The following is a 25,414-nucleotide window of genomic DNA, read 5'->3' as shown; positions in this document are numbered from 1 at the left end:
CCAAAAATACTTCCTAATTAATGTCTTGGACTGAACATTGATCTTTATGATCCTTGTCTGTGAAATAATGATAATAGTAATAATATCACCTATATCATGTACCTCAAAGAACTGCTCTGAGAAAAATACTGTTTGATCTAACAAGTGCTATGCTAATGGAAAGTTATTTTATGTATTTATATTACTTAACCTCTGTCTAATTTAGCTCCCTCATCTGTAAAAATAAGAATAGTCATTAGCACCTACCTCTCAGGATTCTTATGAGAATAAAATATATTCATATTTATAAATACTATATTTATAAAGCCCTTTTACAACTTTAGTGTCTTATTTAAATGTTAGTATTATTATACTTCAAATTAGGTAGATGTGTTTCCCCTTTAAATAATGCTATATTTGTTAATTTAAACTTCCATTCACACTAATTGTGATTAACTATATTTAGCTTATTGTCTCTGGGTAGCACAGTGGAATGAGTACTGGAACTGAAGTCCGGAAGACTCTTCCTAAATTCAAATCTGTCCTCAAATACTTCTAGCTATGTGGCAGCCACGTAATGCTGTTTGCCTCAGTTTACTCATCTGTAAAATGAGGTAGAGAAGGAAATTGCAAACTACTCTAGTATCTCTACCAAGAAAACTCCAGATATGGTCACAAAGAATCAGACAGGATTGAAAAATGACTCAACAACAATATCCAGCTTGGTTTGCTTTTTTGTTACTGTGTCACCTTAACACACAAAAGTGAGTTATGGAGCCTGAATGTCTAATTACCTCTGCAATATTTCATTTCAATTTAATTTAACAAGTATTTGGCCAATGCTTATAATGTTCCTGACACTGTGCTGAGTACCAGGCATGCAAAGGCTCAAATAAAACAGTCCCTGCCTTCAAGGAGCTTAACACCCTTAACAATCAGATATAAGATCAAAGATAAGCACAGGTAAAATATATTTGAAATAAATGCAAAGGTATTCATAACAGTGAGACCATTAACAACTGGAGGAAACAACAAAAGCCTTTAAGATTTGAGGACGGCAGAAATAAAGTAGGAGCATGTTCTAGGTGAAGGGCAAAGGATGTAATACAACTTTAGGGGAACATTGATTGTACCCATTTGGCTTTAAACTGGAGTATCTAAGAGGGAATAATACAAAATAAATCTTGAGTTTATTAGAGAATGGTGCATTAAAAAATTGATATGATTACTATTATGGAAATAAATAACATTTTATATTCATGAATAAACATATAAAATAAAAACACTTGAGTATAAATATAGACATGCACACATGCTTCTGCATTAAAAGATAGACTGCATCACTAAAATTAAATATCTTTGAAAGGAAACATACATATATTTATATGTATTATGTAACTATAGCACAATTTTTTATTATATATAGGAAAATAACATTGATTAGATGTTATACTTTAAACAAATTAAATTTGAGAATTTGATTTGAGAAAATTATGTCCTATCGCAAAAGCAGGTTTATATGTAATTAAAACTAGATATAAGTACTTTTACAAATAAGGATTATAAGTACTTTCTTTAAATTCCATTGTAAGCCTGTGAGAGTATCTTTTTTTGTGTGTGTTTTATTTTTTATTTACTATTTTATATTTATTTCATTTTAATTAAAATTTCTACACAATTTTCCAAAGTTCTATGATTCATGTTGTCTTCCTTCCTTCTTCCCTGCCCCATCCCCGATTTGACAAGCAATTCAATCTGAGTTATTCATGTATTATTGTGAGAATATCTTGTAGAATTCATACTCCAGTAACAAGACAGCTATGTGGTAATACATGAAGATTTTCATTTTTAAACCTATATATTTTTCAAATACTGTAATTGTTAGGGGACTGAGATTATTAGTCTCTTCTTTGTTTATCCATTACAGATTTTTTATCCTTAAAAAAAAGAGTTTTGTCGTGCCTAATATTTGGGAGAGCACAATATTTTATTATATTTTTTATAAAAATATATACTTGGAAGAGTAACTTTTCTAGGTCATATGGATTTTTTTATAAGTGAAGGGGTAGATGAAATGTTATGAAAAAGATGGAGTAATGATGAGACTCTGATTCAAAGACAATATTTTAATAGTATTATTCACATGGAAGTTGATGCACTTGTGTTTAGTTGAGGCAAAAAGGTGAAAAAATATACTGGATATGTTGACTACAAAAGACAGATCTATGCAGATAAGTAGTTCTCTGCTGAGGCAGTTACGTGGTACAGTAAATTTGAGTTACAGTTTGACCTCAGACACTTCCTAGCTGTGTGATCTTGGGCAAATCACATAAACTCTGTGTCAGTTTCCTCAACCTATCTCCCAGTGTTATCATGAGATTAGAATGACATATTTGTATAACACTTAGCACAATGCCTAGTACATATTAGGAATGTGATAAATACTTATTCCCTCCCTCCCCATGAAATTTACAACAGGTGCTAATAAATGTTATACTATAAAGGTTTAAGAATTTCTCTTAGAGTCAGAATGACTCTGGGTCAAATCCTACCTCTGAGAAATACCAGCTATAAGCAATTTAGCTCCTCATTCCTTCTTGGTAACTCCTTAGACTTGAAAGTTGGAGAGCAGTTTCCATCTACATTGATGAAGAGACTTTATACACTGGAAGTTCCACACGACAATGAAATTTCTGGTGTAGACCCCCTAAAAAATTCCTTATAGGAATATAATTTACTCTGAGTAAACATTGATTATGCTTTATCCTCAATCAAGGTCCCTTTACCCCACCCCATTTTGTATAAAAAGAACAATTTGAAATAAACAGTATTTATTTGAGGACAAGATTAATTTCTTTTGATGGTATTTTTACTCAGCAGGATATGTTTTTTGTTTAATATGGCACAGATAATCCAAATGAACCCATTGCTGATGAGATACTCTGGTCATCATTAATTCATATTTACTGAGATTTCTTTGAGTGCATGTCATTGTGATTTACAAGAAGACTTAACTGTTTGTATGCTGCTTTCCACAGAAGATGCATTTGTTGATTTATTCCATTTTTAACTTTTTAACTCCAATGAAGTCCTCATTTTTTTTTACCTATAAATATATGTAGTCATGGACCCCTTTGGTAGTTGAGTAAAACTGATGGATCATTTCAGAATAATGTTTTTAAATACATAAAATAAATAAAAAGATCATAAAAATCAATTATATTGAAATAATTACAAAGATATGTAAAAAAGATACACACATACATACATGTGTGTGGATCCCAAGTTAAGAAACATTGCTCTAGAAGGTCAGAAGAAAGGGTAAAGGAAATCTCACATTCCAAGCCAACCCCCAAATCACAAGGTTCAAAGGCAACAATTCTATCCAGACAAAAATAGTGTGGATTCTTTAAATCATATCGGTAGATTAAAAGGGACCAAAAAAAAAAAAGAGAATATCTTTGGTTGCATTTATGTGCTTATTTCTTCTTGTTTAAACTGAAAATACCTGGACTTGAAAACAAAGGTTCTAAGTTTGATTAGTCTGGTGAGAAGGAAAACATCATTTAGAAGAGCAGTTTTATTGTGTTCCCTGCCATTTGTGACTTGAACACTAGGGGACAGCACTAAAATATTCTATCATTGTTTGTTATTGATTATGCACATACTGTATACTAAGTGCCAGGTTTTATTGTTCCAGAATATCGAATGTCCCATTGATCTCAGTGGGGAAAATGTATATAGAGGACTTTCTAGACCATTGTTTCTGCTTTACTCAGAGGATGCTTTGAAAGGTTCAGAAGCATTTTCCCATCCTGTATTAGATACTGTAAGAAATTAGAATAGCAAGTTAAATTGAAACATTCTCATTTGTAGCTGTTGTGGACTTTGGATCGATAGAAATTTTTTCACATAGTTCTATTTTCCTTTCTGACCCTTTTTCCTAGGCACTTTGGAAAGACATGAAACAGGAGAGAGAGCAAGAGTGATTCTTAATTGCTGTGAAGATTCACAGTTTTTAAAACCTGAACCGTTAATTGCATTTGCTTCAGAAACACACAAGCACAAAAATGCAGTTTACAGAACCTCCAGTTCCTCCCAACTTGGAACCTTATTTTATTCTATTCCTCATGCTGAGTCTTCATCTAAGGTAAGTCAAAGCCAGATTGTTGTTTCACAAGGCCAGTCAATAACAGAAGTAAAAAAAATAAAAGACGGAAAATGATAAAATGATTTAAAATATTGGCACATATCTCTAGAAGGATTCAAAAGTTGACAATGCCCTACATCTTTACCTTTGACTGAGTACTTAGGAAGGACTAATTAAGGAATATGTTCCTATTTTTGATAATGGCATACAGTGTGTACTTTCTGATAAAATGCAGTTTTCTTTTCCTGTGTATGATGTCTGAGGTAATTAACAGATGAATTTTGTGCAATAGACAATTTAAATACTCCTTAGATTGGAGAAAGATACATGTCTAAGTTCCTCAATTTGGCTCTGTTATCATTTATAAGACAGCAGCTTTACTTTTTTCTAAATGTGAATCCTTAAAAGCTAGAACAAAAATAGAGATCAAATGTATTGCTGTTTAGTATGTTCAGCACTGATGAGGTAAAATTTGGTCCCTATATCATATATATGTATATATACACATTCATACATACAAATGTATGAATGTGTATATATACACACATCTATGCATGCATATATGTGTGTATATATATATATATTCACACAAGCATTTCTGATTTTTGTGATATTAACATTAAGTTACTTAACAGAAATTTGAATTATAAGTATTGCTATTCTAACTTCATTGAGTTAATTAGCTAAGTTACCTCCAGATACTGGAGTTGATTAATTCTCCTTGCTTCACACTTTCCAAAAAATAATCAATAAAAGAAAGAAAAAAAGCAAACACTGTAACAAGCCAACTCTAAAACACACACCTGAAGATGGCAACAACCTTTGAATTTAATGTTGACATTTTCCACAGCAGTGTGGAAATGGACAAGCAAGGAATATACACAGCTGACCTGGTTTATCCAAATTTTATCATGTAAACAAATATGTGCCATTGTATTATTATTATAAGTTTGCTTTGATAATATTCTAGTTCTTTTTAAAACTTTAAGACCAAAAACACTTGTCTAAAATGTGTAAATTGCTACCATTTAGTGCAAGGAGATAAATTTTATACAGTAGCTTCCTAATTCCTTCTTCCATGTGGTATTTTTGTGGTATTTTTCATATATTCACCAAAATGGTGGAATAGGAGTAATTCTTGCATGGTTCAATTGAAGAGACATGATATTTTGAGTAAGAAAATCTAGGTTCTAATCCTATGTCTGTCACTAACTTCTTTGACATTAGGTAGATTATTAAACCTATCTGGGCTTCAGTTTTCTGCTCTATAAAATAAAATGAGTTGGTTTAAATGACCTCTGGGGCAGCTAGGTGGCACAGTGATAGAGTACAGGGCCTGCAATCAGGAAGATTCCCCCTCCTAAGTTCAAAAATGGTCTCAGACACTTACTAGCTATGTGACCTGGGCAAGTTACTTAACCCTATTTGCCTCAGTTTACCCCATCTGTAAAATGAGCTAGAGAAGGAAATGACAAATCACTCTAGTATCTTTGCAAAGAAAATCCCTGATGGGAGTCACAAAGAGTTGGACATGATTGAAAACAAGATGATCCTACAGTCCTTTCTAGTTCTATATCTATGATCCTTTGTTTTTTTTTAAACACACAGATAAAAGAACAGTAAGAAGAGCTGTGCAAATAACTTAATAGTGAATCAAGGTCATGCCTGGAAGTAGTGGTTAGCTATGACCCATGTCCTGATGAGTTCCTTTAGGCTTAGGGCTTCTAGATTGTAAGAGTAAAAACTAAGGAAATTATAATCTTTTGGACTTCAAATTAAAGTTACTATTAAACTGAGGTCAATGAACATATGTGGTTTTTCCTATGAACTTCCTTATACCTAAACAAGGATGTCTTTACAGACTGGGATTACAGACAAGGATACTATTACAGAATAATACCTCACTTTTGAATAATAGTTTATGATTTCTAAAGTTCTTTCCACATAATTACCCTCTAAATCTGGTAGTGTTATGTTCCCCATTTTCAGATTTAAATAAATTAAGGCTATGAACTTATTTCTGGTTACTTTGTCTATAAGGATGAGATTCAATCCCAACTTCAAAATCAGTCTTATATCCATTAAACTATGTTGCTACTTATTAAAAAATAGTGTAAAAATGATCAGATTTGCCTGTCTTCCTTCCTTTTCTTCTTTCCTTCCTCCTTCCCTCCCTCCCTCTCACTCTTTTTCTGTTTTTTCCTTCCTTCCTTCCTTCCTTCCTTCCTTCCTTCCTTCCTTCCTTCCTTCCTTCCTTCCTTCCTTCCTTCCTTCCTTCCTTCCTTCCTTCTTTCTTTCTTTCTTTCCTTCCTTCCTTCCTTCCTTCCTTCCTTCCTTCCTTCCTTCCTTCCTTCCTTCCTTCCTTCCTTCCTTCCTTCCCTCCTTCCTTCCTTCCTCTCTCTCTCTCCCTCCCTTTCTCTTTCTCTCCATCCCTCTCTCTCTCCCTCCTTCTCTCCTTCCCTCTATCACTCCATCCCTCTCTCTCTCCCTCCTTCTCTCCTTCCCTTTCACTTCTGTCACTGTATGACTTGAGGCAAATCAATTGACTCCCCTGGGCCTCATGAGGTTTCCTGAACTGAAAACTGAGGCAGTTGCATTAGATAGTATCTGAAGTCTATCTACATCTATATCTATATCTTCTCTATCTATTCAATAAACCTTCAAAATTTGAAATTAAAGTACATTGAGGATTTTTATTGTTCTTTGCTTTATCACAGTTAATAATAATTGAAAGAATAATACCTTAGTTTTTATAAGCTGCAAAACAATAGAGTAGTTTTTGTTTTTGTTTCTTGTATTCCTATTCTAGTAACTTCTTTTATGTCTGTTGTTTTTGTAGTTAACAAGTACCAGGTAAAGCTAACTTTCCTTTCTTTGAATGAACATCCAAATCCAAAGATACTCAATTTGACTTAACTCTCCCACCTTTTCTTATGACATTATTACTTGAAAAATCTTAAAATTTGCATATCAGAATTCTTGGATCTGAATTATTAGGAACCAAGTTGCAGTCTCTTTTCTCTAGGAATTTTGTAAGTTTAGAAACATCACTGAGTTTCCTGGAAACAAGAAATGCATACATAGATGAAATCTCTGTCACTGGTGTTGAATGTCAAGAAAGGGATTTGTGATTCTGTTCATTTTAAGGATATTAAAAGAGAGAAATAGCCAGGTTCCCAAAAGCAGCATGTTCATGATAGGGTTTCTGGAACCACAGTTTTTGTAGATTAGAAAACCATCTGAGGATTATAGTGGGCTACTTGCTAAAGGATTTAGCACTGTAATGGACTGTGTGTGTGTGTGTATATATATATATATATATATATATATATATATATATATATATATATAGCATGTAAGACATATGACATTGTACTTCATCTATAGTTTATATTATTTGACCTTTATCAGAATATTTTATTCACTGTTTTCCCCTCAAGTCAGAAATGATTTTGGAGAAGTTTAATAAAAGAGGAACAAATATTAAAAGGAAATTGGAAAGCAGTTTATATGAGATAAAATTAAAGAGCAGACTTTATATACCTATAAGGTGAAAAAATCAATAACTTTGCAAATAGGGAAGAATTAGTTATTCATCAAAAATATATATAGATGCAGGTAGGTAGCACAGTGGATAGACAGAGTGCCAGACTTTGAGTCAGGGTGAACTGGGTTCAAATCTGCCCCCAGATATTTTCTAGCTGTGTGATCCTGGCCAAGTCACTTAACTGCATTTGCCATACATATGTAGATAGATAGTCTCATGTTAGAGAAGGAAAGTTGGTTTCCTTTTTTTCTGAGAAAACTAATGTTTCATTTTTTAAAATCTCACCTTCTGTCTTAGAATTGATAATAAGTATTGTTTCCAAAGCAGAAGACTGGTAAGGACTAGCTAATTGGGGTTTAAGTGATTTGTTTAGGGTCACATAGTCAGGAAATGTCTGAAACCAGATTTTAAATCTAGGACCCACATTTCCAAGTCTGTTTCTCTATCCACTGAACCTCCTAGCTGTTCTGGTAATATTCTTAACTATTGAATATTTTACAGTTAAAAAGCATTTGTCTTAGAAGAACCTCAGAATGCATTGGAAGTATCCTTATTATTATCATTTTAACAATGAGGAAACTGAAGTATGTATGAAAAAGCCACATAGGTGGATAAGTAGTAATGCCAGATCTTTTACTCAATTGTCCTATTTTTATTCCATTGCTGATCTCTCCAACAACACATGGCAGAACAAAAATAAAACAACAAAGTAGAAGAACAAAAGCTTAGAAATAAGCATCCTTTTCTGGTGGGGTTGGGGGACAGAAGAATTGTTGTCATAGCTGAAGAATTTGCAACCATTTGCATCTGAGGCATTTTACTTTTAAAATAATTTCTTTAGATTTCTTATCTACTTGCGAAGACTAAAACAATTTTTTTAGGAATAATCACTCATTCTGGGGTGCCCTTCCAGTGACCTTTGGAAAGTCATTTTCCTGGGGGACTTGTGGTCCCTTAAGACTATCTAATATTCTTAATGGGATTCAGAAGAAGGTATTTGTTGGCCAATTACTTTTGTCTGTCCTTAAATAATTTTTACCCCTATTCTTTTTATTTAGTCCTGTATCAGTTGCCATAGAATGAACATTGAATTGACTATTTATGTGATATTTAGGAAGCTATTTAGAACCTTTTACTTTCTCCCCCCAATCAATAAAATAGAAATGATATTTTTCATACCTAGAGAGGCAGCATGGGGTAGCACACAGACTTGAAATCAGAAATTCTTGAGTTCTAATCTTACCTCAGACTCTTCCATGTGACCTTGGACCAGCCACTTAACCTCTTCAAAATACCTTTTTCTCATATCTTAAATAAAGAAAGTGATTATTGCTCCCTAACAAAGTTCTTGGGATGATGGAAATTGAGGTAATCTATGTGAAATACATTATATATCTTCAAGTATTCTGTAAATATGAACTTCAACCACAAATATCTGATAGGTTTATCATGCTAATCAAATGATATTAACTTATTTAAACTACTTGGTAACCATAAATTACTTCACTCTAATTGGAAGCTAATGTTATTAAAATTGTTTATTTTTGCCTTTTTTTTTTTGGTACTTGGCACAGTGTCTGGCTCATATTACACAGTTAATAGATGCTAGTTCATTGACTGATTGACTTATTGATCTTACAAAAGTTTGGCAACAAAATCCTTTGAGTCCCTAATTTCTGCTAGACATTGAATTTAATGTAGCTGATTACAGAATTTGAAGACTCAATGTTCCCTGGCCTTTGAGATATAGTCCAATTATCTAACTGTACCCTTTTCAACTGACCTGAAAGAACTAGAATTTAAGAACTCCTTGGAATATAGAGAGATGTCAATTGATGTAATGTAACTTTTTAATTCAGAAGACAAAGAAAAATAGTTTTTCATTTCTAAATAATAAAATTAGAAATGAATCAATAATAATAAAATTTCTATATATTAATATATAACAGAAAACTAAAATAAAAAATAACCCTATTTATTTTTATTCAAAATGCTTTTGCACTGAGAAAGTATAAAATTTATAGTAAAATTTTCAAAAATTCATTTTAAATTTTAGTTCATTAGTATTTCATTTTCTTTCATTTCATGGTATCATATGTATCATTTCACCTTCCTCTCTGAAAGCTATCCCATTTGATTAACAATATCTTTTGGAAGAGAAAAAAAAGGCAGTACAACAGATTGATACATAAAAAAAAAACCCTGAAAACATGCAATGTGTAACATGTGTGGCCCTCCTAGTTCAGTGAAGAGATGAGTTGGAGATGTCTTCTCATATCACTTTACTCCAAATTCTTTTGATCTTTTGTTACTATGGGTATATACTGTTACTCTGTCTTGAACAACAAATATAATTTGGGGGAATTGGAAAGTTAAATGTCATTCTCCCCAAAATCCTCTTCCCTCTTGAAAAAAAGAGCCATAACATAGAAAGGATCACTGATTTAGCATTAGCATTTGTTGCATTTATCAAATTACATGATGTTCATTTTGTTGTAATATTCATCCTAAATGTCAAAAACTCTGACTTAAAGGAAAATTCTTAAGGTTTTTATGGAATGCGAAAATGTTGTGGCCCAACCCAAGAATGGCTATGAACCTGAGCTACATGAGGCAAGGCACTGTGCTTCACTAAAGGTTTTATCTCTTATTCTGTACTTAGTTCAGTTCTCTGGATATAGGAGGTGCTTCACAAATTCTTGGTGAATGCATGGTAATCAATTTCCAGTAGAATAGTGCTTTGTCCACAAGTTCATATTCCCTTTTCCCATCTTCTTCTTGTTTAACATTGTGCTTTACATTTCTTGGATTTGTCCTATACCCCATATCTGCTTTGGGTACCCTTTGGAGTAAAACTAGTGTGTGTCCACAGCATTTGCATACCAAAAGTCTTCATGGTAGCATTAAGCCTTAATAGCTTTAAACTGTCCAATTACTATTGAGATTCTTTGTATGACTTTTATATTGAACACATCCAGTAACATATCTTTGTTTTCTGGTATCTGAAAAACAAACAAAACAAAACCCAATTTAGTATGCACATATCCATATATATCACACACATATAATGCATGCAATGCATATGTAAGACAATATATATGTACACAATATGGACATACACCATTATACATATTATATAAATGTTACTGAGAGGAAAAGATATAGATCTTTCTATCTATCTGTGTTTTTTTGCCTATCTTTATCTATTTGTATCTTTCCCTTTGAGTAAGGGATGCATTTGAATTTAGATTGAGTTTTCCAAAGACAACTTGTACTTATCATTGACCTTTAGCTGACCTGAGTGTGAGGTCTAAAGTTCTTTTTGGTGCCATTTGCTGAAAAGTCTTATTAAAGCATTATCCTGCTGAGCATCTTACCAGACAGATGGTGCACTAGTAGGCTACTGATCATACTATTACCTTATCAACAAGAAAATTTCAGTTATAACTGTGTGATTATATGAAGAAATTTTTAGAGTAGAAAAAATACGCAGAAAGAATCATACTGCAACCATAAGAATTCAGTGTTTCATATACAGATAGGACATTAAGAAAAAGAAAATTTTAATTTCATTGTAGCAACAGATGTTTAATGTAGAGAAATTTGTTGTTTTTTATTTGTTACATTGGAACATTCATTTTACTACTGTCACAGGTGATTTGACAGTGAAATGTAATAGGTTATTAAAGCATTGATTAAAATATGGCAGTATTTTCATTCTTAAGATTATTCCATTTTAAACATTATTTTGGTAAAGAAGCAGTCATTTTTTGTGCATTTCCTTTTTTTTGCTTGAAATATATTAAAAGTGTGATTTTCTAAAATGGGAGAAGTTTTAATGAACCAATTGTAATATTTTCTGCCAAAACAACTTTTTTCATTTTGTATAATGTTTGAACTCACAGAAATTATTTCCCAATCATCCAAGGGTACTTAGAAAAGAGCAAAATGACCAGAAGGGTTTTTAATATAATTTTTTCATCTTTTAGAAGTTTTAAAATAGGCTATATCCTTAGCTTAAATGCTGCAGATCCTCCGACTTTATACACTAAAAATGTCATTTCTGTTGGTACTTCTAAATATAGGAATAAACATTATCTACTACTAATTGGGAGGGATAAGTGGTTTTCCAAGTTTTAAAGCAGTTTGGGGCCATACGCAAGTATATAATTTCACCAGATACATTTTAAGCGAAAAATAATTTCCTTTGATAGTTGCTGTACAGATCTAATTTCAGTCATTTTGTTTGTTGGGATAGTTTTCTAGTAACAAATGCCATTTTCTATGTCTTGTGGAAAAATACATGAACATTCTTTTAACCTCTTCCTTATTTCAAAGGATCAAGAGAATAATGAAAAGCAGATTGCTGCTTTGTTTCTGAGACAATCTCATAGGTCTCAGAGGTAGTGTCAAAAGTTGGGTGTTTTAATGCAATTTTACATGACCAAAACGTCTGCCTATTGCAAGGAAACCAGCTCGAATATCCTAGCATGACTTCAAAGACTTTCTTGTATCCAAACATTTGTGGCTATGTAAATCCGAAGTCCAAAAGGAGAATGGTCGTATTTCATGGTGCTCGGCTGTTTTAATTCTTTCATTGTGTTGCACGTGCCAGTGGGGAGTGCCAATAACAGAAGGGCACTGTTCTGACTCGTGTGACAAATGTAGTTAACACAAAGATCCATATTAATGTTGTCAAGTTCCCTTGATGTATTTAAACAGATTTTAATTATTTTCAGCGTCAAAAGGCCTGCAATATATAGCTTAATAGTTCCTCAAAGAAAGCTTACTTAATGTGTGAATGTAAAACCTCTCATAAAAATGAAACTTTTATATTGGCCTTAGTCATTGACATAGGTTATTCATCAAGTCAGCAATTTGTGTGGCAAAGTGCCATTTGAATAGTGTATTGTTAGAATACTTATGGTCCACTTGACAAGGGCTCTTGCTGTAAATAGTGCAATTTGACTCCAGCTGTTAAAGAGTGGCTTTGACAGCAGCCCAATAGAATGGAGATGCTTTACTGCACCACAGAAAAATCAATATTGGGTTCTTGTTCCTAGTAACCTGCTCTTTTCTTTTCTGTAGATTTATACAAGACCATCTAGAGTTTATAGGTGGAAGTTTAAATATTATCTTAAAAGTGATTCACTTTTAGTTTCAAATTAAAACTCATGATAAATTGTACAAGTGCAGAGTTTTCAAATGCAAAAGTATTAAATAAAAGGTTTTCCCATTCTTGCTTCCTATTTAGTCATAATTACAGTTCAGCATCATATGGATTCTTGAGCTGAAATAGCTAAGAATTCAGTATATGAAATATGAACTTAAGCATTGTTAGCTTGTGTATATAGTCAACACAATTATTCTTTCATTCTGATTTTCTTTCTTTTTTTTCCCTTATCAGCTGATCGCCTGTGTCCCTCCCATCAATTCTCTTTACACCCTTTTATACATGGTAGGGTTCTTTTGTGGCGGTGCCCATAGCAACACCTACAGATGTTGACAGTCTGTAGTGTTATTGCGGGCTTTCCTAAAGCAGACTCTTGCTGCTTTTGAAGAGTTTTCTAGCAGTATTCAGTAATTTGATGTTGCTATGATACCTGACTGGTAGCAATAGATATTGAATCCTTGGTCTTAATTACGATAAACTACACACAAGACTTTTTAGTTGATTGGGCTTTCCTTGTTGTATCTTTATAGGCATCAAAAATGCAGTGGAATAGGAAATGATAAAATAATGTTTTGGGAGTTCACCCTCAAATCTGATAATGATTATTTTTTATTGTATTGGGATTTTAAAATCTGACTGATTGGATTTGTGAAAATCCTTAATTAAATCTCTTCCTTAACTTTTTATTTTACTTATATAATTTCCTTGGATAGTTAAAAAGTCAGTTGTATAAAATCTTAGGTGATGAAAAATATGGAGTAATTTCAAAGACTTGAAATGGTCATTTTCTTTTTATGTCTTAAAAAATACAAACTATAATGAATATGCTATACATTTCTATTTTTGTTAGCTTTTTTAAAAATGATTTTTTTTTCATTATAGATAAAATCTAGTAATGAATTTGGAACATGAATTGTAATGGAAAATTGTAGTGCTACTACTATCTTTTTGACCTTTAGGATAGGTTCAAGAGGTCTATGGTATTATTTGTTATTCCCACTAGTTTTTCATGAATTTTTTGCCTAGATAGAAAAGGGCTGTAATGCTACCGGAATTTCACTAGGGGAGCCAAAGGTTGTTTCATATGTATGTGTACATTGAAACACACACACATATACTCAGACACACACTGGAGAGTATTCATTTTTAATATTTTCCTTGATATATATGTGGCATGTTCCTAATTATTATCTGTGATATTCCTCTAGTATAAAAGGTGTAAAGAGGAGGTAGAAAATGTCAGACAGATTGATTGGTCTTTGTATGTATTTTAATCAGTTTCTTTAATAGAAAGTCTTAATTAAAATCAGGTATTTGCCTAGGAACTGCCCCATTTTCAGCATTCTTTGCATTTTTTGAGGAATATTGATTTGTTCCAATTTCTACTATTTATTTACCTACCTCTACAAATATGTAGATGATCTTATTTTTATACATTTTATTTTGCAAAAACATTTGAGCATTTCTAGCACCTGAAAATATATTCCAGGCAAAATGCTCTTAGTAATGTAAATATGTTCACTTACTTTAGTGAAGACAATCTAGAATTTTATCAAATTATCCAAATGAGAGGTTATGTTGATTTCTCAGTTTTGGTCTTCTGGCTAACTGTCCTAATTAAATTTAGGTTTTAAAAAGGTAATGTTATAGTTATTCCTCTAAAAAAATGCAACAACATAAAAAACAATTATTTTCTTCCATTGCAAGTGATCTATATTTCTTCCCATTCCTTTCTTTAGAAAATTAATGCTGTGATATTTGTAGGAGCAAGATATGAATGATATTTGTAAGAAAAAAAGTGAAGTTGGTAAAACATCACATATTGAGTTAGGTGTAAGGATGGTTAGGTGTAATAGGAGAGAAAAGTAGGAGAATAGAATCTTTCTTCTTGAAAGCTGGTAATATCACTTATTGACTGATTGTACCATCTGGACTCATTTGAAAAGATCCCAGTAGTAGCCCTACTTTTGAACCAATGACATCTTGGAACTGGTCCTAGGAGACCTACATACTCTAGGAAATAACAAGAAGCAAATTTTAAAAAAGAAAGAATTTATTTTCATGTAATATTTTTTCATTAATATTTAAAAATACAAAACATGCTCTCCCTTTTCCTTTATTCTTTGGAAGCAATTTGTTATTAATAGATCAAGACATACTGATTAATAGATCTAAGTCATAAATCAGTTATAAACTCATAAGTAGGCTTCCTTTTAAAACTTGACTTTAAAGGAAATGATAGATAATATTCAGAATACTTCTGGATGTCAAAATATAATAAAAATATTTTATTCTGTCAATCTTTTCATATTTTTAAATATCTGCTTTCATTTTTGTTATAACTTTGAAATCATAAATGGACTAATTATAAGTCTCCAAATTAACACTATATGACTTTTGCCCCATACTTAACATTACAATATCTATCTACAAAGAACCTGATTTATATGCTGAAACTCAGTTATGCCTATTTTTGCATGAGACATATGCTGACATCATTTGAAATGATTTTATTATTAATAATATACTTATTTAGTACATTAAGGTTTACAAAATTATTTGTATACTTTATCCTTCCAACAACCTTATGATTATGATGTAAATCCTTTTATTATTTCTGTTTTACAAATCAGGAAACTGAGGCTGAAATAGGTTAAGGAGTTCATGTACTTAACTCCCTTGCCTTTAAGAGTATAAGAACCTCTAGGTCCCCTTTTAGCTCAAATTTTGTGAGTCTCTAGAGCTAGTGTATAAAATTATCTCCTTACTACCAGCCTCTTCCCTACTTCAAATCATTCCTCTCTGCCTAACTAGATTTACTTTTTAATCCACAGACCTAATCATGTTATACTTCTTTTCAGAAATCTTCAATGGCTTCTGATGGTCAGTCAAATAAATTCTAATCTCTTCAGACTTTCATTATAGACCTTTCAGAACCCATCAGATGCTCCCTAAATTTCCAAACTTATGTCATACTCTTTCTGTCTACATACTTAACACATCAAAACTTTAATTTTTTTATCTTTTGTACACATCTAGAGACTTTCCGTCTCAGCAGCTTTTGTCTTTACTGTTCTCCAAAGTATGGCATGTTTATTCCCCTCCCTTGTTTCTGCCTTTTCAAATAATATATAGATTCTTCAAATGCCTCCCCTCTGTGAAGGTTTCCTTTAACCTTTTGGCTATGTGTGATTTTGCTTACTTTGGACAAAGAGGGCTTATCTGTACATTTCTCATTATATTCTGCATGATATTTGCCCCCAAATTAGTTATTTATATATTGTATCTTTCTTCTTCCCTTACCTTCACTTTCATCCTACAATGAAAATCTTTTTGAGAGATGGTACCATATCTGTTACCCTTATCTATAACCAGAGACTTATACAGTGCTTTGCACATAGTAGGGACTTAATTAGTAGCTGTCAAATAGTTGGCAAGAGATTACAGGGAAACCCTTAGTAGCACCCAGCACAGGATAGGGCTTTATTTGGTAAATGAAAGCTTCTAGAAGGTAGAATTTGCTTACCATTTTAAACTTTTGTTTTCATTCATGAGGATAATATAATATCATAATATGGGTGAAAAATACTAGTTGTGCAATTAGAAGTTATGGCCCTAGGATTTACCAGATGTGTGATCAAATATAGAGTTAAAACGAGGATTTTTTTTTTTACTCAATATGAAGAGGAAAAAATATCCCTATTGTTAGAAGCAAATATTTTCTCAGTGGTGAGTGAGAACAGACTATCATCCTTATGGGGAAAAAAAAAAGATTATGTACACTGTCATGAGACTTGTTAGGGAGGCCCCCATATAAAGAAAGTAGAGAAAGCTTAGTGGAATTAGGAAATCTTATCCCATTCCAAAATTTGGTAGCTAAATATTTTCTTGCTAGTTTGGGGCTAGACACTTTTGTTTATAAATATTTGGGGCTGGAAGGAACTATGGAAATAATTTAGTTTAATTATTTCATTTTCTGTTTATGTATTATATCCCCCCCCCTTTTTTTTTTTGGTTTGCGTTGAATAGAAACAGGGCTATTGAACTTACCTGTCTTTAGCTATCTTATAAAGGTAATTTATAATAAAGGTCTGATTTACACTTAGAGCTTCTGACTCCATATCCCATGCTCTTTTCTGATACATTTTTAAAAAATTAAATGTTCTTTTTTATCATTTGAAACTTGACAAACATACACAAACATGATATATTCCTTGCATAAAAAACACAAAAAGACATTATTGTAGAGGAAAGAATGAATTGCTATTAAATATAGGTTTTATAAACAAGCATATGACAAATTCAGCCTAACAGTTCTTAAAATGCTGTGCTCATCTGTATTTACTTCTGAACACTCTTCTGCTTTCTTCCTGTATTTAGACAATTTTTATTGATGTTTCTCTTTCTTCTATTTTTGACACCACTCCCCCCCCCCACTGCACTCTTTTACTCTCTCTCTCCCTCCCTCTCTCTGTCTCTCTCTTACCCTCAGTCTCTCTCCCTCCCTCCTCCTGTGTGTGTGTGTGTGTGTTGCTCACAGTTAAGCAAAGAGATTGGGACATTGGCCATGTTATGAGAATGCATCTCATTCTGCACCTCTAGTCCATCACTTACTTGTCTGGTGAGGTGAGGTGAGAAGAATTATTCATTATCATTCTTCAGGATCATAGTTGGTCTTGAGACATGATTTAGAAAGCATTTTTTACCCACAACATATTATATAAATTTTATATTATTAGAGTTTCTGGCAATAGGGAGACAAATTTTCCTAGGATTTAAGAGTAGTGAATTCTAATGTTGCTTTTGTCATTGACTGCTTATGAACTTGAACAAATAATTTCCCCTATCATGCCCTCAGATTCTTTGTCTCTAAAAGGAAGGCAATGAACTAAATTATCTTTAAGCTTTTTTTCTACCTCTGTGTTTTCCCTGATTCTATTACTATAGACATCATTCTTTTCCATTTGTTTTATATTATGTTTTTCCAACTTGGATGGTACCACTGATATATGAACCAAAAATGTGGAAAGGCTCCTCTTCACCATGCATTGATCATACTTATCTTATAAAGAGTTACAGTCTAGGGAAAAGAACACAGATCTCAGGGTAGGAGAACTGAGTCTATCAAAGACCTTTTGATATATATATAATTTAAACCTAAGATGTTCAGATTTTGTGGGATAGCTACTAAGTGGCATCTTTCTGAGTTTAAGTCTAAGTTCAGACACTTGCTAGTTGTGTGACTCTGAATATTTAATCTTGTGTGCCCCAGCTTCCTCATTTGTAAAATGAGCTGCAGAAGGAAATGACAAACCATTCCAGTATTTTTACCAAGAAGACAGAAAATGAGATGATGAAGAGTTGGATACAAATGAAAAACAACTGCCAAAAAACAAACAAACTTTGACTTAGAATTGTAAGGAACCTAAAAGGTCATCTAGACTAACTCTTCTATTTGTGAGAGGAGGAAAGGGAGGCACCACGAGGTAAATAAATTAACTTTTTGGGGAGTCAAAAAGGTAGCAAATGGCAGTGAGAACTTGAACCTAAGTCTCCAAGTTCTGTGTTTTATCTGTGGTACTGCAGCTATATATCTGTACTATTTATTTTTTTACTGAAAATAAAGATTATAATGTTTTTCCTCAATTCTGAAGGATGTATGACAAAGAATGCTATCCACCACCAGAGAAAAATTGTTAGGGTTGGAATACAGATGAAAACATATGTTTTTTTCCTTGTATTTTTTCAGTTTATGTTTTGGGATTTTGTTAAGTAAGATTATTCACTTCCAAACATGAACAATATGGAGATAAAAAAGTCAAAATATAATATTTGTCCTATACACTACATAGTTATGTAGATAGCTTAAATGAAAAATAAAACATAAAAGTGTTATATTTCCAAAAGTTCTATGCAAACAAAATATGTGATTCCACTAGTTTGCCAGATTTTACAGCATCATGTCTTTGTGTGTGTGTGTGTGTGCATGTGCAAATACCATCATTATCAAATGATTGATAAACTTTCATATTTTTCTCTTACTCAAGTATTATCATCTGGGGAGGCCTGAAACTTTCTGGGAAAGTGCCATTATTAAGACTGGATATTTATTAAGCCTTAAGCAGTCAAGCAGATCTGTTATCCTCCGTGTTTATTTTTTAACAGCATTCTTCAAAACTATATGTTACTAATAATCATCAACAAAAATAATCATTGGACATTATTTTCCAACTGTGCACATGGCCCTTGGGGTTGCTGTGACAGTTGTGGGGGGAAAATAAAACCTGTTTGTTGAATATCCTGACCAAAATACCTATGGCTTAGGAATTGGTGTTGGCTTTGAATTATTTTATTGAAATTTGCTCAGAGTAAGCCCCATAGCTACTGTACTAGGCCTCACATCATTGTCTGCTTCACTGCCCCTGCTCGTCCACAATAGAAGGCCCATTCAGGGTTCATGACCTGACCTCTTTTGCCTTCAGCTGCTATCTTGTAATTTTCTGAGCCTACTGGTGCTGTGCCCAAATCCTAGCCTTTTAACAGCATTGTTTTTATTCATCAATTTAACTCAGTTTGATTTCTGTAAAAATAATTATTAAATAAGTGGGTTTTTTTGCAGAAGAATTAGCATTTTGTTTATTCACCTTGTATATCTGCAAAAGGTACAAATTTAATTCACAGGTGTATCACAAGTTTTTTTTTCAGAGTCATGTCTATGAGGTTCTCAGCACTTCATTATACATGGATGATGCATCATATCTTTTTAAAGCTTTCATAGCCCTCTTGCGGTTATCTGATTTCTCCTCAATAAATCATTTAATAGAATCGCTTTTAATTCCCAATTTTGGATTGTGCTACATTTTTTTAGAGTTGTATTCTGTAAAATTTAATGATTTTGTTACTTGAAAATTAGGGCAGAAATGGCCAGGATTAATAATGGGGTTTCTGGGTAGAAGAATCTTAATTAATATTTACTTTTTGTCTTAATTTTTAAATTCCAATCAGCTTTCTAAATGCTAAACAACTTGATATGTACTCAAAAATATAGAAAACAAATTTAGACTCCAGTAACATGTTTTGTTTTAAAGTCCACTAATATTTTTAAATTATCTTTGTAAATTGGAAGATGCAATGAGTTATAACTAGCATGAGGCAAATAGGACTTTGCTTTTGGACATAGACAAGGGGATGTAAGAATGTTTCTTTCCCTGTCTGTTGGTCCTTTCTTGAGTCACACAGTCAAGAGAAGAAATGACCCCTATCCACTTTCTCTCCCACTCACAAAGTGTTCCTTGTGATCCTTCAGAACCAGTGTTCCCCTCAAAATTCTACTGAAAAAATATCAACTTAACCCCTCTTTTTCACTGTGGTTGTACCTTTGCCCCCCCCTGGGCTGTCTTCTATGCTTCTTCATTCCTTCTACTTCAATGTGTTTTGCTCCAAGTTATCCTGTTTCTAATTATATCCCTCCATCTGACCTGTTACATCCTTCTAACTCCAACTCTCTCTATTCCTTTATGATGTTTTCACTAGTAGTGGTAGATCTTGATTATCTAGGATAATTTGGTGCTGATATCTAATCAAAGGAGTTCTGGTTTAGTTGGTCACAGGTTGATATGAACAAACTCTTAGTTGAAACTCACATAATAACTCAAAAATGTGTTGTTGTTTTTTTAAACAAAAAAAGAAATGAAAGACCACAAAAGAGCATTTCCATGTGCACAGCAAACTTCAGAAAAAGGATTCTAAATAAAATTGTGACACTTCATTTCATTTTCCTTTTTTTAATTTGTAATTAAAATATATAACCAAATCTGTCCTTATACATTTCCTATGTAACCCTGGGCAAGTAACTTAACCCCAGCAGCCTAGCCCTTACTACTCTTATGCCTTGGAACTAAAACTTAGTATCAATTCTTAGACAGAAGGTAAAGGTTAACGCAAAGAAAATTCTTTACAGTATTTTCAAAACAGTCCTGCTTGTCTATTCTTTCTTCTGTTCTCTTCAATGCATTAAAAAAGTTATAATGCTCTCTTTTTAAAAATTTTATTTTATGGATTAAGAAAATTTTCCATGGTTACATGATTCATGTTCTTTTCCTCTCCTACTCCCACCCCCTTCCCATTGCCAATTCTACTGGGTTTCATATGTGTCATATAATGCTCTCTTTATAGAAACTTCAAAATAAGAGATGGTGGGGGGGGGGGAGAAGAGAAGGAAAGAGAGAAGGAGGGACAGAGGAAAAAGAGAGACAGACAGAGAGACAGAGACTCTTTTAACAAATAAAATCTTTCAATGATGTTTTTTTCTATACATTATTTTCCTTGTATGAATTACTTTGGTTTTGCTTCACTTTGTATCAGTTCATGATACCCACAATTCTCTAAAATTGGTCTTTAAAAAATTTCTTATTGCACTATAATATATTTTTTTAAACATTATTTTATTTGGTCATTTTCAAACATTATTCCTTGGAAACAAAGATCATTATCTTTTCCTCCCCCCTCCCAACACCTTCCCATAGCTGATGTGCAATCCCACTGGGTATCACATGTGTCCTTGATTTGAACCCATTTCCATGTTGTTGGTATTTGCATTAGGGTGTTCATTTAGAGCCTCTCCTCAATCATGTCCCCTCAACCTCTCTATTCCAGCAGTTGCTTTTCCTCAGTGTTTTTATTTCCACTGTTTGTCCTCTGATTTGCAGAATGTTCAGGGACATTGTATTGACACTAATGGAGAAGTCCATTACATTCGATTGTACCACAGTGTTTCAGTCTGTATGTACAATGTTTTCTTGGTTCTGCTCCTTTTGCTCTGCATCACTTACTGGAAGTTGTTCCAGTCTCCATGGAATTCCTCCACTTTATTATTCCTTTGAGCACAATAGTATTCCTTCACCAACATATACCACAATTTGTTCAGCCATTCCTCAATTGAAGGGCATTCCCTCATTTTCCAATTGGCCAACACAAAGAGCGCAGCTAAGAATATTCTTGAACAAGTCTTTTGCACTATAATATTCTATTACATTCCTATACAAAATTTTTTGAATCATTCATCAGTTGTGTATATGAAGATTTAAGGTATTTTAAATTTTATTTTCTACTCTTAATTCTACCTCTCTCCCCAATACTTAGGTTCAGAGGGTTAATTCTGTTCTCAACTGTTCCCTATCTGGTACTATCTTTCATTTTAACCTGCTTCCTACATATTCTTTCTTGCTTCCCTATTGAGTTTGATATATTTTTGCATCATGATGTATGTGTACGTGTATGTATTTTTTACATGTGTTCAGCTCTCCTTTGGCCATTTTATATGAGTGAGAATTATCTGATGCCCACTCCCCCTACTCTTTCCTCCATGTTAATGTACTTCTGTACACTCCAGGAATGATAAATAGCAATTTCTATTCCCTTCTTCCTCCTTTATATTAGTGTATTTCCCTTTGTCAAATGTTCAGAACAAAACTAATCCAATTTTTTCTTCTGTAATGTCCTTATTTTCCTTTAAAGACATTAAAGTTTTAAAGTGAAATTTCCTTCCTATCCTCTTTTTAGAATGTTAGCACTAAGTCTTCTCTACCTCTTTCCAATTGTTCAAACAAAAATGACTTCTTCAATTTCTCTGGACTCCTCTGTTTGTCCTGCAAAGTTTCTACTCAACTTGGGTTTTTCTTTTCTGTTTAAAAACTTTCTATTAAATTAAATGTCCACCTCCCCACCCCACTGTAACATTATACTCAGCTTTTAAGGGGAAATTATTCTTGGTTGTAAGTCGATGGTTTTCTTTTGTTTTTTACTTTTTTGTTGTTTTTTACTTTATAGTATTCTAAAATTTTGTCTGATTTTTCTTAGAAGGAGCCAGGTCTTATGTAATCCTGATTGTAATTTCTTAGTACTTGCATTAGTTCTTTTAGGATGTTTGCATTATTTTCATGAGAGCTTTTGATTTTGGTTATGATATGATATTTCTGGAATTTTTCCTTTTAGGATTCCTTTCAGGAGCTGATTAGTGGAATTATTCTATCTTCACTTGGCCAATCAGTTTTAATGCATTTGGGAATTTTCTTATTTATAATTTCTTGAAATGTAGTACATAGGGTTTAAAAAATATATTGTACTGGAGGTAGCTGGGTAGCTCATTGGATGGAGAGCCAGTCAGGTACTAGGTTCAAATTTGGCCTCAAACACTTTCTAGCTGTGTAATCCTGGTCAAGTTCCTTAACCCCCATTGCGTAGCTCTTACCACTCTACTGTCTCGGAACCAATGCATAGTCTGAGGCAGAAGGTAAGTTTTTAAGATATATTTATATATAGTACCATGGGAATCCAATGACTCTTAGATGATATCTCCTTCACTTGTTTTTTATTTCAATTGAAACTAAATATTAGATTTGATAACATATTTTATATTTTTAACTTTTTTAATTTTTAAAAAATTCATTCTAATATTTCTTGCCATCTCAAAGGGTAATTGGTGTCAAATTTATCTATTCTACTTTTGAAGGATTCTATTTCTTGGGCAAGGTTTAACGACTTTTTATTGCAAGCTATTTTTCTTCCAGTCCTGGACTCTAGGAATTTAATTTCCTTTTATATCTTGTTTTATTTCTTCTACATATGTGTCATTTTGAAAAACACACTTTTCCCCTATGTCTTTCATTGAAAGGGATTCTTGCTTCTTCTTTAGTTGACAGATATCTCTTAAGACAACAAAATTTTTTATACTGGTTAAGGTTTTCTTTTATTTACTCATGTTTCTAGTGGAGAGAGACTTGGTGTCAGTGTCAGGTTATATCTATGTGTGTGCTTTGGGGTGGTCAGCCCCATGTGGTGTTGTCAAGGGTGTCCCCAGGTTTCCCTAGGTTTCTGTGCTGACCACTGTCTCCTTGGCTCTGTATCCCAGCAGATCTTTAAATTTCAGAGCAATGAATCTTAAGAGTTTCTTTCTAGAACCACAGAAATTTCACTGTGCATGCATCATATTAGGATGGTTATACTTCACAGCCCTGGCATATTTATAACTCTATAAGCAGGACTGGTTACAAGTTTTTTCTTTATTGATTGTTGCCAGCTGCTACTCCTGGGGCTTTCAGTTTCTCCACCCTAGAGCTTTTGACTACTCTAGAACTTTTCTCACTACCTCTGTGTACAGAACTTTTAAAATGACTTTAGCCTTGTCTCTGGTTGCTTTGGCACAAGCTTTGATGGCTGCCTCTTCCTATTTCTCAATCAATTCATTGATCAATCAGTAAACTTTTAAGTTCCTATTCTATGTGCTAACCAATGAGTATACAAAAAAGGCAAAAGACATTTCCTGCCCTCTAGAAGCTCACTATATATTATACACATAAATATTATGTAAAGATAAACTGGAAATAATTAACAGAGGGCAAGGACTAGAACTAAAAAGGGTTGGGAAAGGCTTCCTAGAAGTTAGGGTTTTAGTGACTCAAAGCAGAATATTACAGACATGAGAAAATGCCCTCATCCAAAAAATGGAGTTCCTCATTTCTGGATCAGCAAGGAGACCAGTGTCATTGGTTTGAAGAAATGTTTGAAGGGCAACTGGAGATGTGAGATTGGAGGTCAAGGCAGGTTAGGTAGATTTGAGAATTATCAGCATAGAGATGGCAAGTAAATTTAGAGGAAATGATGAAATCACCAAAGAAAGTAGTATAGAGGGAAAAAATGAAGTTCTAGGAATGAATACAATGGGGCACCAATACTTAGAGGTTGTGATATGGATGAGGGAGAAGGAGGGTCAGAGAGACATGTGGAGAGTCAGGAGAGTGGTGAGTGTAATTCCTAGACAGAAGAAAATATGAAGGAAGGGAAGGGAAGGTCAAAGGCTATAGAGAGGTCAAGGAGAATGAGGATTCAGAAAAGGTCATCAGTAACTTTAGGTTTAGGGTCAGTAGTTTCAGTTTTCTTTCCCATAGACTTAAGTCTGACTTTTTTGTGCAGATCTGGAGTAGCAGAAGTCACTTACTGTAATTTCTCATTGGATTTCTTAATTATTATTGGTGTGAATTTCAGGGCTGTTTGAAATAGGTAGATGGGAGTTGGGCAGTTGCCAGCCCTATTAGGCAGCCATTTTAATAGGTGTCATGAAGCACTATCTAAACAGTCTTCTAAGCAGAATAAAAAAAATTATAAAAATGGCTAATCTGATAACAATGTTCTTAATCCCCACAGTATTTTACACTGGCAGAACTGCCATTATTATGATAAAACACATGTGGAAGTAGAATCTGATATGGTTTTTTGGGTCCCAAATTTATATTATCAATAGGGATCTGAATCAAATTTATCTTTTCATTTTCCACAAATGACTGAAGGAACTCATTGCTTCAAATAAGAAATGTCCAAATTTTTTAAATTGTGCTTGAGAGTTGTTCTTCAAGTCATAGAATTATTTGGGGTTTTTACTAGGTCAGTGACTTGGATAGCATCACCTAACCATGATTCTTCAAAGGTGGATCTTGAATTTGTCTTTATCCATTCTACCATGCTGCTTCTTGCCAAAATCTAAAATATGGAATGTGGAGTATTCACTCAT

At 33.1% G+C, this 25,414-nt stretch overlaps 1 protein-coding gene across 3 annotated transcripts in view; it reads left to right on the top strand.

Annotated features, from left to right (window-relative positions):
* The window catches only part of WDR72 (WD repeat domain 72), a 325,916-nt gene that overhangs the window by 96,239 nt on the left and 204,263 nt on the right, over positions 1–25,414 (top strand). For all 3 annotated transcript variants that reach the window (XM_007479979.3, XM_016427854.2, XM_007479982.3), the window contains exon 14: positions 3,927–4,129. In XM_007479979.3, the coding sequence (XP_007480041.2) occupies positions 3,927–4,129 (203 nt within the window). The remainder of the gene's footprint in view (positions 1–3,926; positions 4,130–25,414) is intronic.

The sequence above is a fragment of the Monodelphis domestica genome, chromosome 1 (assembly GCF_027887165.1).
Source record: "Monodelphis domestica isolate mMonDom1 chromosome 1, mMonDom1.pri, whole genome shotgun sequence".
NCBI lineage: Eukaryota > Metazoa > Chordata > Mammalia > Didelphimorphia > Didelphidae > Monodelphis > Monodelphis domestica.
The sequence above is the reverse complement of the archived record's forward strand: the minus strand, read 5'-3'. Positions and strand labels throughout refer to the sequence as shown.